The sequence below is a fragment of the Drosophila subpulchrella genome, chromosome 2R (genome assembly GCF_014743375.2).
Source record: "Drosophila subpulchrella strain 33 F10 #4 breed RU33 chromosome 2R, RU_Dsub_v1.1 Primary Assembly, whole genome shotgun sequence".
Taxonomy (NCBI): Eukaryota; Metazoa; Arthropoda; class Insecta; order Diptera; family Drosophilidae; genus Drosophila; species Drosophila subpulchrella.
Window position 1 is genome coordinate 2,963,014 of NC_050611.1, and position 17,823 is coordinate 2,980,836.

General features: G+C 38.7%; 3 protein-coding genes and 1 pseudogene across 3 annotated transcripts; 2 read left to right on the forward strand and 2 right to left on the reverse strand.

Annotated features, from left to right (window-relative positions):
* Positions 1–7,183: 7,183 nt before the first annotated feature.
* LOC119549512 lies at positions 7,184–17,175 on the forward strand (annotated as a pseudogene).
* Positions 12,738–13,100, forward strand: LOC119551735. The gene is made up of 2 exons (XM_037861236.1): positions 12,738–12,852; positions 12,913–13,100. Exons 1-2 carry the CDS (start codon positions 12,751–12,753, stop codon positions 12,994–12,996), a joined length of 186 nt encoding a protein of 61 aa, XP_037717164.1. The 5' UTR covers positions 12,738–12,750; the 3' UTR covers positions 12,997–13,100.
* On the reverse strand, positions 13,507–14,032 carry LOC119551732 (diptericin-A). The gene is made up of 2 exons (XM_037861233.1): positions 13,871–14,032; positions 13,507–13,813 (listed from the first exon to the last, which is right to left on the reverse strand). The coding sequence occupies exons 1-2, from the start codon at positions 13,991–13,993 to the stop codon at positions 13,565–13,567; spliced, it is 372 nt and encodes a 123-aa protein (XP_037717161.1). The 5' UTR covers positions 13,994–14,032; the 3' UTR covers positions 13,507–13,564.
* Positions 15,295–15,807, reverse strand: LOC119551733 (diptericin A-like). Its single transcript, XM_037861234.1, has one exon. The coding sequence runs from the start codon at positions 15,774–15,776 to the stop codon at positions 15,456–15,458; it is 321 nt and encodes a 106-aa protein (XP_037717162.1). The 5' UTR covers positions 15,777–15,807; the 3' UTR covers positions 15,295–15,455.
* Positions 17,176–17,823: the final 648 nt, after the last annotated feature.

Genomic DNA, 17,823 nt, shown 5'->3' on the forward strand with positions numbered 1-17,823 from the left:
TGAAATGCCAAACAAAACGCTAGCGACTGAAGCGCTGTTGGCCAACAAGAAGAGGAAGAGCTGGCCACGAACTGGTTTTCGTGCATCGCCGGCATGGCCCGAAGTCGAAGGCTTCGGCTTATAGAGGCCCTCCGTCCCGTTTTCCCCCCAGCTGTTGCTCTTCCGAGCCCCATTTAGTAGTAGAAAATAGTAGTAGATTTGGTAACAGAAGCGAAAAAGTGGCCAAGAGCCAAACAAATCCAAGGCAATTCATTTGTGGCCACAGCCAAACAAATGTAGGCAATTAGCTCCGAAAACTCCGAATTCTTTTTTAAATCCCTTCAAGTGACTTGGCCTTTTTGAAGCCTCTCTTTGGCTCTTGGCCCGCTCTCTTAGCTGGAAAACTCGCCGCTCTTCGGCGGAAGTAAAACTGCATCAGCCGGTTTGTTTACCTTTTTTACGTGTCATACTGTTATACCGGCAAAACAGCTGGCTGCCAAGCACTTGGCTAACACACACACACACCCTCCCGACTTCCGTGGTCGATTGTGTGTTGTTTTTCACCAGTTAGTGGGTGGTTGCCATGGCGTGTTGATAAATAAGCAAATAAATAAATAAACACTTTCAAGTGTCTGCCCAAATTGAGTCGAATTTTCACTCTTCACGACTGCTGTGGCTGGCGGGGAAATAAATCGAAATACTTTTCACCGATTGATGGCTTCATCAAGTGCAATTGCAACAATTAGCCAAAGTTTGGGCACTTGGCTTGATTGGTTCCCGAGCATTTAAAAGTATATTGGCTTACTATTTGTCAAAGAATTCGAATTGCAGTGACATTTATAGGACGATCAATGTTACGACTATCATTTTCAGGATGGTGATAAATTGTTCTGTGAAAAGTATCTAATAGCGCTCAAAATATAACGATAGTTCTTATAAGTGTTTAACATTTAAAATTCAACGTACCTATACGCGTTAAAAACTTTAAAAATTATAAATAAAATAAAAGAATAATAAAAAAATTAAACATTTCAATGGCAAATACCTATAAGCTTTGAAAACCTAAAAAATTATAAATAAAATAAAATAATAATAAAAAATATTAAACATTTCAATAATAAAGAAGCATACAGTTAAAAGTTTAAAGTTTCGTTAATAGTATGTATATATTATTAAAACATTCTTTGCTTATGATAAAAATTCAATTTTAGGTAGTGTTCTCTCTTATCATACGTTTAGTTATACAAATATTATTCTATTGGGCTTAATCAAACAACTATGGTAACTCAAATAACTTATTGAGTTTGGAGTTCTTTAATACTATATATTTACAATATTCCTTTCTAATGGTAAACATATATAATTTCAGGTTGTGTGGTAGGGATGGCTATTGTGTATACGGTGCGTAAACAAAAATAATTCCATTGGGATTAATCAACAACTATGGTATGTATTTAGGTTAAATCGCTTATTGCGTTTAGAGTTCTTTAATAATATATACTTACAATATTTATTGATAGTCATAAAAATATAATTTCGGGTAGTGTGGTAAGAATGGCTGTTGTATAAATGGTGCGTTAACAAAAATAATTCCATTGGGATTAATCAACAACTATGGTATGTAATTGGGCTAAACCGCTTATTGACGGTAAATAGCTTTATTAATTCGACGTCCCAAGGCGAAGTACTCCAGCGGGAGTTTAACTAAATATATGGGTTGCGTAATGTGTCTTATCTCGAATCAACTCATATAAAATCGATTCGGCTAAACACATTTAATTGAATCGCTTAAGCCAAGACAAGCGTTGGCTTGACCCAGTGGAATTGTGACAGATAAACATATCTCCCCTTGCTTTCAAATCGCTGGCCTCAATTATTTTCACAAATTGTAATTACTTCATCGAAACAATTGAATTGTTTTCCGGCTACTGTTCGCCTCACCCCCACTCCCTCGCCCACTTAAAACTCCACACCCAAAAATAAAAATGGTATTGAACACGGTTCGATTGTGAACCTTTTTCTTAGCCATTTTGGTGGTTTCATAACTTTATTAATTCATTTGTGCATTGTTTCCTTTGATGGCTTTTCCCCCTGTTGTTTACGGGTGGCAATTCAAGCGCGACAAAAGACAAGAAGCCGAAGCCAAACGGTGGCTACCAACCGCGGGATTCAAGTCGGGCCAAAGAAATTCCAATTAATGAAAATGGGAACAGCCCGGGGGAATCAAAGGGGAGCGAAACAGGCAATAAAATTATGCAAACAGCAGGTGTTGGCCATTAGCTGTTCAGCTTTTCCAGTGCTTTGCTGCAGTCGCCAATTTGGGTCATTAGCAGGTGTTGTCATCTCTACCAATTTCCTTTTTTATGGCCAAGTCCCCCCGTCTTGCCGGCAAAACCACAAACTTCGCCTCGAGCTGTGCGCAACCAATCAAAGTTATTAAAACAAAAGAGGGGCATAAGAATTTCGTATGAATATTTTTTAGGGAGTGGAACGGGGGCCATTCGAAGTGTAGAAAATTTAATTAACTGCTAAATTAAATACACTTTTCGGCATGCTTTTCGGGTTGTTCCAGCCTTGTTCTTTTGGTTATTTTTCTGGCTTTTTGTTCTCTGCGGTTCCCCAAAGAGTGGCGAACTCCGAACCAGAACGGGCCAAAACCACTCGACGACCGCGACCACCACCCGCAATGGAGCGTCCAGTTTTGGGTGGTTCTTATTGTTGATGTTGCTGTTGCTGCCGTTGCTGTTGCTGCTGTTGCTGTTGCTGATGTTGCTGTTGCTGTTGCCGCAGTGCGTCGGAAGTTGTCGCCGGCAATCAACAAACCATAACGCACAACAAACAACGGTACTCCAGCCGCCGTGCCAAACTGCCAGCGAAACATTTAACGCCGCTCTGCCCCGCCTTTTCCGTCTCTTTCCCCCGCTGGGATTGCACATTCGGATAGAAAGAGAGGTGAATAAAAGAAATTCATTAAAAATTTCTTTACCTCAGCGCTCAACAAATTAGCCCAAGCTTGATAAGTGGCTGGAAGGAAAATAGAAAAAGAAAATAATTAAAACCACAAATAGGTGCTGAGCCACACAAATTGTTCTAAATGCATAAATTAAAATTTTAAATGTATATCAGTAGGAGATAAAGAAAAGAACAATACATTAACTTACGCTAAAGACATTGCCTATTAGTCACAAGTTAACTTTATTATATAATAGCTATCAGAAGATGCAAGAGTCTATATTAAAGCAAAAAAATTTATTTTGAAAATACTTTACTTGCTTTTTAATTTAATAAATACAAAATTTAAAAATATTACTAGCAAGCCGATGTTAATAGGATATCAAGTTAAAAGATATGCTAGTCATAACTTATTTATTTTCAAAAATTTCTTGTAATTAATTCGTAATATCCATATTTTAAAAATGTTATAGCTAAGAGGACAGTAAAAATCGATAAAGAAAATTCAGTTCCAGTTAATTTGTTGATTGTATCTAGGACAGCTGATTGATATAGTCGACGAAATCAAAATTCAGAAATACTAAAAAAGTGTTTTATACTTAAAAATGTTTCAGCCTTAAAATGGAAAATCTTATTCGCTTAGAAACGGACATACGGACGGACAGACGGACAAACAGACATGGGCTACATCGATTCATCTAGCCCTAACCCTAGCCTAACTTAAAATAATCAATACAAATTAAAAATCAATAAAAAACAAAACTTTAACTATTTTAAACCTAACAAAAAGAAATCCAAATTTACTATGCCAAATAAATGAGAGTGTCCCCTATAAAAGGACCTCCATTTTAATAACCAACAAAACGGCATAAAATTAAAAGCATTTAGTCCAGGACATTTGGCAATATCGAAATTATCGATCGAAATGAATAGTTTTAGTTCGTTTTAAATCGTCCATTGTTTTCGTTTATCAATTTCCCGGCCATAAGCTGTCAATTTTATGGCCAAAAGCGGCGCTTCTCTTTATGAGTTTCAACACCCATTCCCCAAACATTTCCCCCGTCGGTCCAACGCACTAAAAGTAAATTTATGTTGATGATTTTGTGTGCGGCGGCCTATTGCCATAGTCAGAGTCGGAGTTTCGGAGTTTCGTAGCCAAAGTCATGGACATGGACTTTTGCTGGCGGCGCACGCAGACGAGAACCTCAAATTGGAGTTGGGATCTCTGAAGTTGGGAGCTTCAATATATATATATACATAGGGGGGCAGGGGAAGGGGCGGTGGCAGGGGCAGGGGTCCCGAGGCAGACAATGCAGCTCGGACCGCGGTCATTGAACTGCTGCCCACCCAAAAAGGCGGCACTAAATTGCTTTGAAATGCCGTTAGAACAATAATTGCGCGCACACCATACTGCCAACATATGATTGGAGCGTAGAGATAGAAAAGCCTTTGCCAATTTATTGAGTTGTAAAATTTGGCGGACGGCGGCGTGGAAAACGACCGCGTGCAATGTGCAGCATATTAAAAATAAATAAATTAAAAGATGTAAGCCAGACGGAGGCTGCGCTCATTAGAAGCCGGCAGTTGGAGGGAGCAGATGGAGCCGAGCCGGCAGAAAATAACGAAAACCGAGGTTTCGACCCACTCCAGACTAATTGCCCAGCATAACTGGGCAGGGGGATTCCCACGAAAACCCAGCCTATTCTAAATGAAGCTGAAAAAATATTTGGATAATATGATTTGTAACGAAATACGATATAGTATATATTATATATCAATTGTAAGTGAGTAAATGAATGACTTTATCTGTTATCGGAATTTTTTAAATCTACTAATAGTGGTTGCAAGGATATTTTTATGTAAAAAAGGCAAGCTTTAAAATAATTTCTTTGACTAAATAATAAAGCAATCTCTAATATGTATAAAATTTGATGAGTTTATTAGTTGAATCTGTATTTATTACTTGTAGCTATCCCTATAGTTTAACGCAAAATACTTTTACTAATAGTCGTTTTCAGAAAAATATTTCAAGGGATTGGATTATCAAATAATTTAGCTATCTTGAAAAACATATAGAATTCTTAATTATTTTTATAAATATTACATTTATCTTACAGACATATATAAATTATCTGATTTATATATAAGGTAGGTGCTAATAGATGTTTTGAACTCAAGACAAATAAAGAAATAAAAATGTTAAACATTTAAAATGTTTTCTATTACCATTAATTTCAAAATCTTAAATTCATGATGTACTTGTATTTGGATTCAGTTAGTTTTCCTTAAATTTAATAGAACAATATTTTAGAATTTATGTGTAATCTAGTTGAGTTAAATATTTTAATAAGTATCCCTCTGTGGCATATTTTTTCCCAGTGCCCCTTTTCCGCTGCTGCTTTTGGTGCAGACAGTGACGAATGTCACTTCCTTATTGCAAGGTCAGTTGGCAGCCTGCCGCGCTCCGGGATTCCCCTCCCACGAGCTCGTGGATGCAACTGCAACTGAAACTGCGACTGCATTGATTGATGCTCTGCCAGCTGCCGTTAGTCGCCGCTTTGGCCGCCAAAGGAGCAAATGCAAAGCTTCACACCAAATTGGCAGAGCCTAATCTGTCCCAGACCCACGGACAGGGTCCAAAAATAGTCAGCCAGGCCAATTGGCCAGAGTCGCGGTGTGTGTGCTAACAATAAACATAAATTAATGAAATGCTAAAAAGTCGCGGCAACGCAAACAGCGAACAAGCAAATTGGAAGGGGACATGTTTATGGGAACTGATGGGAAGCCAGCTTCCTTTTCCTCCGCCTTTCCCTGCCACTGTCCCACCGTACAGGTCGCACTCGGCGAGTGTCTCCCAGTCTCTCACCTTGTTCGGCGCATTTTGTGTGGCCATTTTCGGGGTAATTTGTTGTACCTCTGCCATTTAATGTGAGGGAATTTGTTGGTTTTGTGTTTGCATTTTATTTTATTTTATTTTGGTACTCTCCACTAAATAATTAAAATATCCCGAAAGGGGCAGAGAGAAACAAACGGGAAAAGAAAGGAATGTTAACGACTCAATAAAGAGATGCAAACAAATGACACCTGTGGCGGAGGAAGAGGTTTTTGCGTCTTCTGGCGGTGCCATATAATAAAGCCTACACAGATCAAAACGGATCATTATTATTTCGAATTAGTTAAATTTTCTTTAAATATAAAACATAAAAGGAACATATCAACTTACGTTTCCTACTGAAGAAAATAATTTCATCAATTTGTCTTTGAATTATTTGTGAACTAGAAAGAAGATTTCCATGGATTTTCATCTTAATTTCCTGTGTATTTTCGGATAGCTCGTATCTATACATTCTTTAATATTTAAAACATATATATTTTTATGATAGCTTTTAATATATCAAATATTGTTAGGTTGGTATCTTTAAATCTTATTTTAGTAAATCTAGATGATATAATAGTGTAATTTCCCATGTGTTTTAGGATAGTTCGTAATATAAATTCCAATATATAAAAAAAATTTGTGTTCGATAGCTTCTAATATATTAAATGTTGTTAAGTTTGTATCTTAAAGTCATATATTAATCTGTCCTCCCATTTAGGAGAATATTTTTTGGTAAATATATAGGTACAAAAATGAGAACAAAAAGGCGCAGAGAGTTCAATCATGACCAAAAGGAAATCATGATTTTTTCGAGTGATAAAGAATCCCAGAGTCTTCCGTCATTAGAGTCTTCAGCAGCCTCCGAGAAAAAGATGCCACAGCACAGTAGTTGAAGCTCATCATTCGGATGTGATTAACTTAAATACACAAGACATAAATATTTAAACGCTTGCGGCCATGGCCGGCGAGCGTTGAGCGAAAGCGGCAGTCAGCAGCCTGGCCAAATGAAGCGTGTTAAGTGCGGTCAGGGATGGGCGAGAAGGGGCGAGGATGGCCGAGGGGGGCGTGGCTGCACAGGGGCATAAAATTGCTTTTAGCTGGCAAAACGGTTAAACGGCTTTATGCAAATGCCCGGCCAAGAAGACCACGTAGAATTAACAGCCAAAGAAGTACTCCATGGCCGATTGTGGCACCTTGTTGATCAATAATTGCCACACGACAGCTAAATGGGCTTTAATGCCACGTTGGCAGCGAAGGCCAAGGCTTCAGCAGCAGCATCAGCAGCAGCCGCATGCCAAGGAAACGCAAATCAAATTCTAATGATGTTGTAATGCAGACACCCTGCTAAAGAGAAAACCGCAAGGGGGGCTAAAAATGGGGGAAAACCGTTTGGACAATGCCCAGGCACGCAAGTATTTCTGAAGCAGTGCAAAGTAAAGGCCGCAAAGGAAGATTATATTATTAGAACTGAACATGCAATCTGACAAGTGTCTATTCTGAAGGAAAATATGGAAAGTTGCAAGAAACAGAGTGGAGGTCTAATACCCTTTACTTGAAAGAAGGGATGACAATATATGAGGTTTATAAGTATTTCAGAAATGTAATATAAGTTTAGTTGCTCACAAAAATATATAAAATAATACCATATACCATTACCATTACCATAAACCATATACATTGAGGTGCACACCCACCATTCCTCTGATCTTTCCGAGTTCTAGTGCAGTATTAGAATACCCTACGCATAGTGTGCCCAGAATCGTTTCCTGGTTGTGTCCAGATCTTGGCCAGGCTAATTGCCAGGCCATGAACATAAACATCGCCCGGTTCCGAGGGAGTTGGCCGAGGGAGAGGACCGAGGAATAGGACAGAGACTCTGCCATGGTCATCGTCATCATGGGCGATTTATGATTGCATTTCCTGTGACTGCAACTGCAACTGCAACTGCGACTGCGACTGTGTGTGCTGCAAGCCAAAAACCGAGACGCGAATTGATCGGTCACCGTTGCTTTGTCGCCCATGGTGCCACCATGGGACTAGTTGGCGGGCAAACGGAAATGCCACCGCGGTCGCCGGGGCCGTTCTCATTGATATTCCATGGAGACGGATTGCCGACGAGTTCGACCCTTGTCTAATAAGGTATTAATAAGTTTTTGCCTTGGCCAAGACCAGACAATTGCCGTTGCATTGCATTCTTGGGCTTCTTTGTTGGTTGTTAGCCGGTTGCCGATTGTTTTTGTTGATCGTGCTGCTGAATTTTAAATGCATGATTACCAATCCACACTAGGCAGCAGTGATTTTATGGTTTGTGGGCTTGACTGCCCATAAAGCGGGATTTTGATTCTCAGAACGATGAAATATAAATCGTTGGCATATACTTAAATTATCGTTAACATTTTTCTAGCATCGTATTTATGACCAATAAATTTGTCATCAATTAATCAATAAACAAGCCAAAAGTATCCTTATAATGAGGTATTAATGAAAGAACTGCAATAGAAATAAAAGTCCTAAACATGTTTTTTAACTTCCTGTATCATTAACATATTTTATTGTACTAATAATAGGTTCTCAAGATGCCAAGTATTATATAAACAAAAGCAATATAACACTTGAAAAGTTACAATTAGAAAAAGTCAAAAGAAAACGCCGAAAAAGTTTCTGAAAAACAAATAATACTATTATATCCGATATGTGATTGTTTTTTGGTGAACACATTTTAATAAAATTATTATTGATCCAGCTCAAGCCTGGCTTGATTCTTGACGCTTTTTTAATTCTACACAAAATCAATACTGTTCAAATAAAAAAATATAACATATTGAACTCTTTACCAAATAGAAAGTGGTTTTTTTAACTTAATAGTCAGAAATAGGTCACTAAATTAAATACAAAACTATAGTATATTTATTTAACTAAAATAAATAGTTTCTAGAAGTATAAAGAGCTTACTGCGTACGTTTTTATTGATTTTTAAAAGTCGACCCAATTGTAGTCCTTTTTTTAAGTCAACATTCCTTTAATCCAGTTTAAAGATACCAGATGATGCCTTTTAATGATGTACAACACAATTCGTTTCATATGGCAATGACGAAAAGGAAACAAAAAGTGGGCCAACTTAAAGGTCTCCCTATTATTGTAATATTAATAACACCTCTTTCAAACACTTTATTCCTTTAAAGTACAACCCGCATAGGGTAACTCGATTCAAGACATATTACTTTCTGCCACATTTTTGCTGTGCAGTGTAAGTGTGAGACAATGACACCGGCAATCTGACTGATGCAACAAGCTAAAATTAACGTATGAATGTCAGATTGCTGCTGTAGCTGTTGCTGTTGCTGATGGGCGGCTGTTGCTGTTGCTGCTGCTGCTGCTGCAACAAAGGTCAGCCAGCGCGTGCTGCTGCTGCTGCCAGTTGCCGGTTGACGTGACCCGTTGTTGGCCGGGCCAAGTCGAGTCGTTCTGGAAGTGAAGTTGAGGCTAAGAGTGGTGATTAATCGGACACATGACAAAGATGCGTCAGGTTGTGGGAATCGAGCGGAGTCTGCGACCTTAGCCGAGAGTCGGACTGCTGGTTTTGAGATTTGCCATCGATTGGCAACCACTTGGACTGGCCGGACTTGCAGTGGTCACTTGTGACACACTCAAACGGGCTACGTGAGATTGGGGAAATTGGCTGGAGAGAGTGGGGCGGGAGGAGCCCGGGGGGCAGGGACACAAGTACTGGGCCTGCTGCAGATGCCAATCGAGAGATAACCACACACAGATACCAGCACACACTCACACTGGCCTACAATTTCAATACAATATTTGAAATAATTGGCTACAAATCGTCATTGCAGTTGCTGCTGTTGCTGGTTGCTGGTGGCTCGTTGCAGTTGCTGCTGCTGCTGCTGCTGCTCGTAGGCCACAAATTGCAGTCGGCTTAAACTGCTGCTGCTGCCTGACCTACGACACTATCTCTCCTCCCCCAAAGAGCCGCCTCAAATTACTATTGATACTGCAACGTGCAACTTGCAACTTGCAACTGCCGGCAGCAGCAGCAACATCAGCAGCATCAGTAACTTTTGTTCTTGTTCTCTTAATGCGTTACGGTAAATATTTTTGTCTTCATTTTTACTGTTAAGATCGAGATGAAGTTGAGGCATCATTCCCTGTCTCCTTCCTGTTGGTCAATGTTGCTGGTCGGCAGTTGCTGCTGCTGCCTGCCGCTGGACTCCAATTAGCCAAGCTCTCCCCATGCAACACATGCGGGTTTTTATGGCTAAAAAAAAGCTGGCGAGTGGGGTTTAGGGCCATCGAGGCTTGGCCAGGTGCCAAGAACTCAATCATTGCATTTGTTGAAACAATTGACGGTTGCTTAATGTGCAAAACGTGAGTCCAATTTGCATGACAACAGCAATACCTGGCTGCAACTAGCAACAACCGCAACAGGCAACCTTCATTAGGAGGGAAAAAAAGAATAAATATACTGCACCAAATGATTTGTGCAGCATTTGATGTCAATTTATTTTAAATCGAAGTCAAACAATTTATTAAACTGTTGCCCATCGCAAACTTAACAGATCTTTAGGGATGATAGCGTGTTCTTTTTAAGAAGGAGTAGTTCTTGAGTGTTAAAAACGATTCTGGCAACTGTTAGAAATGGGCTTTATAAGGTGGTATAAATAAGCCAGAGTTTTCTATAAGCTGGTCGAATATTCCTACAGAAAAGCATTTACTTATTCAAAATTTAAAAAAAAAACCTTAAAGTTAAGAAAGATCTATCAGATAAATAATAATAACAATAGTAAAATACTGAAAGATAATAATAATAGATCAACATAGGACTTTAAATAAATGTACTAGACTTAAATGAACTCAACTAGGTAAATAAATGTTTAAATAAAATTATTCAATAATATCCAACAAAGGGTATATATTAAAATATAATAATTTATAAACTAAAGTTAGTCATTATAATAAGCTTTTAAAATGTATAAAATACATGTTAGTAAAACCATTAATAACTTACCAGCGGTAAGTATATTTAGAGATCATCCTACTCCCTTTTTATCTGCCTGGTGACCCCGATTCGGATCCCCTTTTCGTGTCACGCAGCCATCGCGAGAGACTCACGCTCTTTGGCGATGCCTCATCGGCTGCTGCTGCCGCTGCTCCATTGCATAGGTCACGTGTTCCGTCGTGTGTCTGGCCAAAATATCAGCAATTGAACTATAGACATTTTGGCCAAATGCAGTAAGCAGGCCAAAATGCCGCGATCCCGCTTTTTGTCTCTCAAAGGGGAGTGGAGTGGAGTGAGAGGAGGAGGTCGGCGCATCGTGGCAAATGTCAGATGCAAATGCGAAAAGCCAAGAGTCTGTCTGGCACCTGCTAACTCTTGCACTCTCCGCTTGGCCATTTCTTTGCCAGCTAACAGTGTCAGTCATAATTAATACGCCTAATTTGAGTTACTTAGTCTCGCCGGTGGGCAAGTTCTCGGTGGCTTCATTAAAAAGCCATTAGTGGGAGATGAATTCCGCGGCCCATCATCCGCCGCCCCTACCAACTTTCTAATTAGAAACTTTCCTATGGAGAGCATAAATTTCAGCAATGTTTGTTCGGTTTCCGATACAATCAAAGACAAGAGCCGAGTGTTGAGTGTGTCAAACAATTTAACTGCCTTCGGTGCAAAGGCAAGTTTGCGTGGGAAATGCCGTCGATCGTCACGATCAAAAACGGCGACGGGAAAACTTCACCGTCAACTTCAAGTACATGGAAAATGCAAAGTTGATTTTATCGCCGTCTCTAACTCGCTCTTTGGCTCTGTGTTACTGTCTCGGCCTAAACTGATTTGCCACTTGACAAATGAGTTGACTGCCACATGTGCAATTTGGAAAACAATCCACCCACTTTAGGCCCCCTTCCCCCTCATCCCCTTCGATCTGGCAATTTTCCGAGCGAGCCAATTTTCCATGTCAGGGCAAAGAAAAGGAAAACAGAGCGGAGCTAAACAATAGAAATTCTCCCGCTTTTGACTTTGACAATTTGCGCATTGATTTAGAAAATAGCTCTTCCACTGAATTGGAGCACTCTCCATACGAAAATGACATGAAAAACAGAGGAGAAAAGTGCAGCTGGGATGGGGTTAGATTTTTGCCAATTGAGGGATTAAATACTCTTAAAAACTATTTGGAAAATAAGGTTTTTCATTTTCTTATAATTTTTTAAGTAGTTACTTATTTTAGTTGCTGTAAGGATTCCTAAATTGGATACTGATTTTTAGATACTTATTTAGTAATCTTATGTATCTCCATGTACTTAAGAGTAAGTCAGACCTAATTTAATAACGCAATGTTATAAAATATCAAGAAATACATTTTCGTAAAATGTGGCCATGAGAATATACCCCATAACGCAGGGTATGAAAAGAAAAATTGGCCAGAAATTGAAGCTATCAAAAAGGAACTTGCCCAGTTAACCCAAGACAACGAGTTGGACTGAAAAACAAAACAGAGGCAAGCGCAACGAAATTTCTGTTTCGGTTGTTTCTTTTTTTTTCGGAGGATGGGGGTTCGGTGCAGGAAAAAAGTCATCATAGCCTGACCTTCATTGTTGCTTCTAACATTTAAATTTGTTTTGCTTTTCCATTTTTCGGGTCTGTTGTGCTGCTTTTGTTTTGGCTTCTTTTCGATTTCAACAGAAAACGTGCCAAATTTGGCTGCCAGTTGCACGTTCCCCAAATTTAATACAGTTCAGCTGGGTTTGGCTTTGGCTCTAGCTTTGACCTGGTCTCGAATCCAGGGGCTATGGTCTCTAGACTGGCAGCGAGCTCTTGACACACATCCGAGTGTTCGTCGGCCTTATCAGGGTCTTATCAGCCGGGAAGTTGAGAACTGGGGCCGGAGGCGGTTCAAATCGGGGCGAAAATTTAGTCGGACGCAGCATCTCTCAGTGAAATGTTGGGTATTCTGAGTCTTTGGTTTATTCTCTACTTAGTTGGCCTCATCCAAGGGCGTTCTGTGGGCGGAGGGTCGGGAAACTTGGATGAATGGCAGGAGGTGAGTGTCTTGGATTAGGCTTTGCATTAAAAACTAAAATTGTTCCCTCTTACAATATAGTTTGCGGTACCTCAGCCAGATCCCACAATCTTTGCTTACAATCAGACTGATAAGGAACTACCCTGGGACAATACATGGAACTAAATAGTTGAATATTAAGAACTATAATAAATGCAACCATTCATAATTCTAGTTCATTTGCTGGCTAAAAATTGCTTAGAAAACCAATAGAACATCGTTAGAGCCCACATAATTATGTTTTATTTCTTTCAGCTAAACAAAGTTTATATCGTTCTATTACATTTTAAAAGGTTATATTTGAAATATTTCGACTTAAAATTAAATTAAGTTGCAAAAAATAAGACACTCCTGATAGGAACATTAATACGAAAATAATAAGAAAATCGACATGTTACTTGTATTGAAAATTTCACCAAAAAGATAAATTATCTTATAATCGAATATATCTCAGCGGTCTGTAAATCAGTAACTTTAAGGGTTGCGCATCGTGAAAGAATTTTCAATAATTTAAAATGAACTAGTAGCTTCTCAAAAAATTGGGCAATTGGTTTAAAGTTCCATGAAATGGGAAGGACACCGGTGTAAAAATATAATTAACCTTTTTCGTTACTAAAATGATTAAAACAATTTCGCTAAGTTCGCTTTATTTTTATTTGTATTTTAATAAATATTAAAAAATTTTACTAGTTTCCTAGAACCTATAGGTGTAAACACCCCCGGCTCCAAACTGGGGTCGGCTGTTGCCGTAGGGTCCTCCCAGGTGCTGGCCATACGACCCCGTGGCGTCGAAGGAGTGGCGTCCATTGTGACTCTGCCAAACTGGAGCACGGGCGTTGAGGTTGAGGTCAAATCCCTGTTTTGGGCTGCCACCGCCACCGCCATTCAGTTGGAACTGGCGACGCACTCTGTGCAAGGGCACAACGTCGAAATTGGGAGAGTACTGAAGAAAGTTCTTGATTAAAAAGTGCTCTAAGTCAATCGGCCGCTAATAACTTACTGCCAATGGTTCCGGCTGCAGGTTCACAATCTCTCGGGGATCAGGATAGGGATAGGCCAAGGAGCTGGAGAAGGCACAGGCACAGGCCAGGGCAATGAGTAGAAAACTGGAGGTAAAATGCATTTTGCTTTGACTCGACTTTGTCAACTGAATACGGCTAGAACCAAGTTCAACTCTTATATAGCTCAAATTGGTGGCTTATCAATATTGGCAGATGATTCCCCACTTGGGATTCCCGTTCAAGATGATGGTTTTGTGGTTCACCAGTGGATCCCCAGTCTTATTGATAAGAAGTACGTGTAGGCTCTACAAAAAGAGACAGACGACAAAGTGAATCCCAACGAGAGGCAATGAATGTAGATGTGTTTCAATTTCAGAAGAAATTATGTGTGGCAGCTGTGATAATAATCAGCTAACTGCGGTTTTAAGTAGGTAAACTCCCTAGGTACAATTAGTTGATATAACATTCGAGTAGAAAATAACATTAAACATGGTTTAATAAACATGCATAATTAGTATAGCTTCATTTAAAGCATCTATCAGTTTATTGTTAAAAATTAAACCAATACAAATATTTATCAATTTTCTAGATCTGAATTAAATTTTTGGACTTAACTTTAACTTTTTTCATGTTGGTTAACTGGCTTATCTTTGTTTTATCTTTTTGGCACATACTTTCTTCACGATGACCTGATTTTTAAGCACATAATAAATCTTTAGCATCAGTTACACTGTTTCTGGAGCACACTTTTGCTTTTTTAATCAGTTATAATTTGCAAAAACTTAACCTTTTTAATCATAAAGAATCTCTGACTTGAAATGACTTTCGCCAAAAAGCGATTTCCACCCATGAAAACAAGAACAGTCAACCCACAGGTTCCGGTGCTGCAGGCAAAGCTTAGTTTCCCAAATCGATTTATCATTGTACAAGGTCAATTCAATTTGGCTTTCCTTAGGTCAAATTAATGATGTGAAAAACTTTTGGTAATCCCCAAATTTGGCTGCAAAAGAGTTAAGAACACAGCCTCTTCATGAATCATTTTTCAAATATTCGAGCGAATCTTCTTCGCTTTCGTTGGGGATTGCGTAATTTTTAAATCTTGGGGCTAGGCTGCGCATGTTGCGGATGATGCGCCAGCGGCATGATAAATTTCCATCGAAGGTTCTTTAGACAGTTTACGCAATAAATCCAATTAGCAAAAAACATTTTGTCTTGGCAGGTTTCATTAAGACCGCCTGTCATCGTAATTTGTTATTACCCAGCGGAGTTGGCCAAACAAGATGTATCAACAATTAGCCAAACTGCAAGATCATCTGTGACCCAACCTCTGTCTCTAGAAGTCTGCCTGAATGTTCCGGGGTAAACAAACAACGTCAAGGACTTTGATGGCTTTTGAGATATGGAAATTATGGTCAGGTATACATTTGGTTATATTCGGTAATATATTTCGCAATATTCTGAACATACAAAGTGGATGTGGTTTTTTAAAGCGAGACTTTAATGACAATTTAGATAAATAAAAACTGTGGACAGGAATACGTATAATAATATTTGCAAATATGTTTTGCATCTTTAAAACGGATTTTAGAAATTTGGAAATCTGTAGGTATAGCTGGTTCCGACGTTCCATTGGGGTGGGGAGTTTCCGTAAGGTCCGCCCAAGTGCTGGGCGTATCCTCCATTTAGACCGATCTCGTGGCGTCCGTTGTCGCTGGTCCATACTTTCTCGTGACCCTGCACACCAAATCCAAATCCATCGCCTTTCTGACCTCCACCTCCTCCCTGAAGGTTCAGAGGGTACTGGGGTGGTGGAGTGGGATTCATGGTCATATCTTCGGGCATCGGATGGGCCAAAGTAGCACCGATGGCGCAGAAGAGCAAGCCGAAGATTATGGTAGACTGCATCTCGATTGATCTCGGTGGAAAAGCTTGAGGCTGTTGACTGATAATACCACTGCAGTTTGGAAGCTCTTTTATAGGACAATTGCGGGTCTGTCAAAAGGAATCCCCGATGCAATCTTATCTGCTCAGAACACTAACCTACAGTAATCATTGTCTCATAATTGGAACTCTAAAGGGAATCCCGGAAAAGGGGAAACTTATTTCTATACAATAGGGTATTTTTCCACAAGACTCTTTATTTTATTTATCTTAAACAAATGCTAAACTGTAAAAATATGTAGAAGTGCGGACCGGTGGGGCGGTCCACAATTGTAGTGAGGAATTTAAGGTATACCAAACGACATTTTTGAATACATTTTTTGCACACTTTAATCAACCATGTGAAGGGCTGAGAACAAGATTTCATTTTTGGGACCGCCCTAATGAGCTTATAAATGTACGCTAGCACTAAATAACTCGTTTTTAAAGTTAATATCACTTACCCAATACGTGTTTTAGTTGATAACCTAGTCCTATAAAAAAAAGTCCTCCCAATTTTTTGTACGAGTTCGAGTAAATAAGGGAATTTTTGATGAAAGGTTACAGAACCTACATATACATAAGTGATAAAAGTACATTTCCTAAATATTTGCTCTGGTATGGCCAAAATACTTATAGGTGCTCATAATAACCAGGTGAGAGTAATACCATAAAGTAGTTAATAAAAAACTTAGTCGTTATTTAAATGCCTGTTTTTTAAATTAATATAAAATTTATCTATTTATGTATAGGTATATAATTTTACTTTTTTATCTAAGTGTACAACTAGTAGTATTATTATATTTATTTAAAGTCGTATCATTTTTAAATTTTTTTAACGTTCCCTAATGCAAGTCATTAGTTTTTAACTTTAAGAAGAGACTTAAAATTAATAAATACATACATATTTAGGTGTTTTGAAGTTTTCAAGCAAATTTAAAATATCCATTTTTTTATTGTTAATTTTAGATCTATGCCGTAGGTACACACATAATGTTGCATCTAGAATTCCTTTTGCAGACGCACAATTTTCCAATAAAAGAGCTTCCAAGCTGCAGTAGAGTTATCAGTCAACTGTCTAAAGCGTATCCATTATTAGATCAACCGAGCTACTTCGGCCCATCCGATGTCCGACGATTTGACCATGAATACCACTCCACCAAACCAGTACCCTCTGAATCTTCAGGGAGCCGGTGGGTGCCAGAGAGGCGACGGATTCAGCTTTCGCGTTAAGGGTCTCGAGAAAGTATGGACCAGCGACAATGGACGCCACGAGATCGGTGTTATTGGAGAATATGGCCAGCGCTTGGGCTGACCTTACGGAAACTCCCAACCCCAGTGGAATCTCGGAACCAGCTATACCTACCGATTTCCAAACTTCTAAATTTTAATTAAGATCTTGCGAAATATAGTACCAAACAATATTGTATGCAATTCTGTCTACAATATTTTTTAAGTTAATTTGTTAATCATGTTTAAGAAAGTTTTTTTGAAAGTCCAAATACACATATAGTCAAAAAGGAACGTATTTATTCATATATTGACATTTTTTATTTCCCTCGGACTTATTAAAAATTGTCGCTGTAGATAAGGAGCGATGTTTGTATGTATGTAAATAAACGAAAATACAAATATGAATAATAATTGTTTAAATGCAGAGGCTAACCAAATGACCCTAACCTCGCTCGAGTTCGAGTTTTTATAGGAGTTTTTCTTTAAAGGCGACAGGACATAATTCTGATTGATAAACTCTTAAGCCACTATTTTCAGCTATTACCTCTTTAATGCTCAAAACTCCCCGAAGTGCCTAGTTTAAGGACCTTAAAATGGTAAATACAAATTTTTTGTCAATTTTAAGGGCTAGCTTGTATAATATACATGAAAAAGTTTTTTAAATGTGTGTACTAAACTTAATTTTGTAAATGCTTATATATAAAATTGTTATTTATTGATGAATGCCCTCTTAAAAATAAAAATATTGACCTGCTGTCTCATGGATTTATTAAAAATTGTCGCTCCAGCAACAGCGGCA

Bases quoted from the DNA above. Each gene is read 5' to 3' on its own strand.
- LOC119551735 (XM_037861236.1), top strand. From the start codon at position 12,751: ATGTTGGGTATTCTGAGTCTTTGGTTTATTCTCTACTTAGTTGGCCTC. The intron at 12,853-12,912 runs GTGAGTGTCTTG...CTTACAATATAG, and splicing joins ACTTGGATGAATGGCAGGAG to TTTGCGGTACCTCAGCCAGA.
- LOC119551733 (XM_037861234.1), bottom strand. From the start codon at position 15,776: ATGCAGTCTACCATAATCTTCGGCTTGCTCTTCTGCGCCATCGGTGCT.
- LOC119551732 (XM_037861233.1), bottom strand. From the start codon at position 13,993: ATGCATTTTACCTCCAGTTTTCTACTCATTGCCCTGGCCTGTGCCTGT. The intron at 13,814-13,870 runs GTAAGTTATTAG...AACTTTCTTCAG, and splicing joins TGCAGCCGGAACCATTGGCA to TACTCTCCCAATTTCGACGT.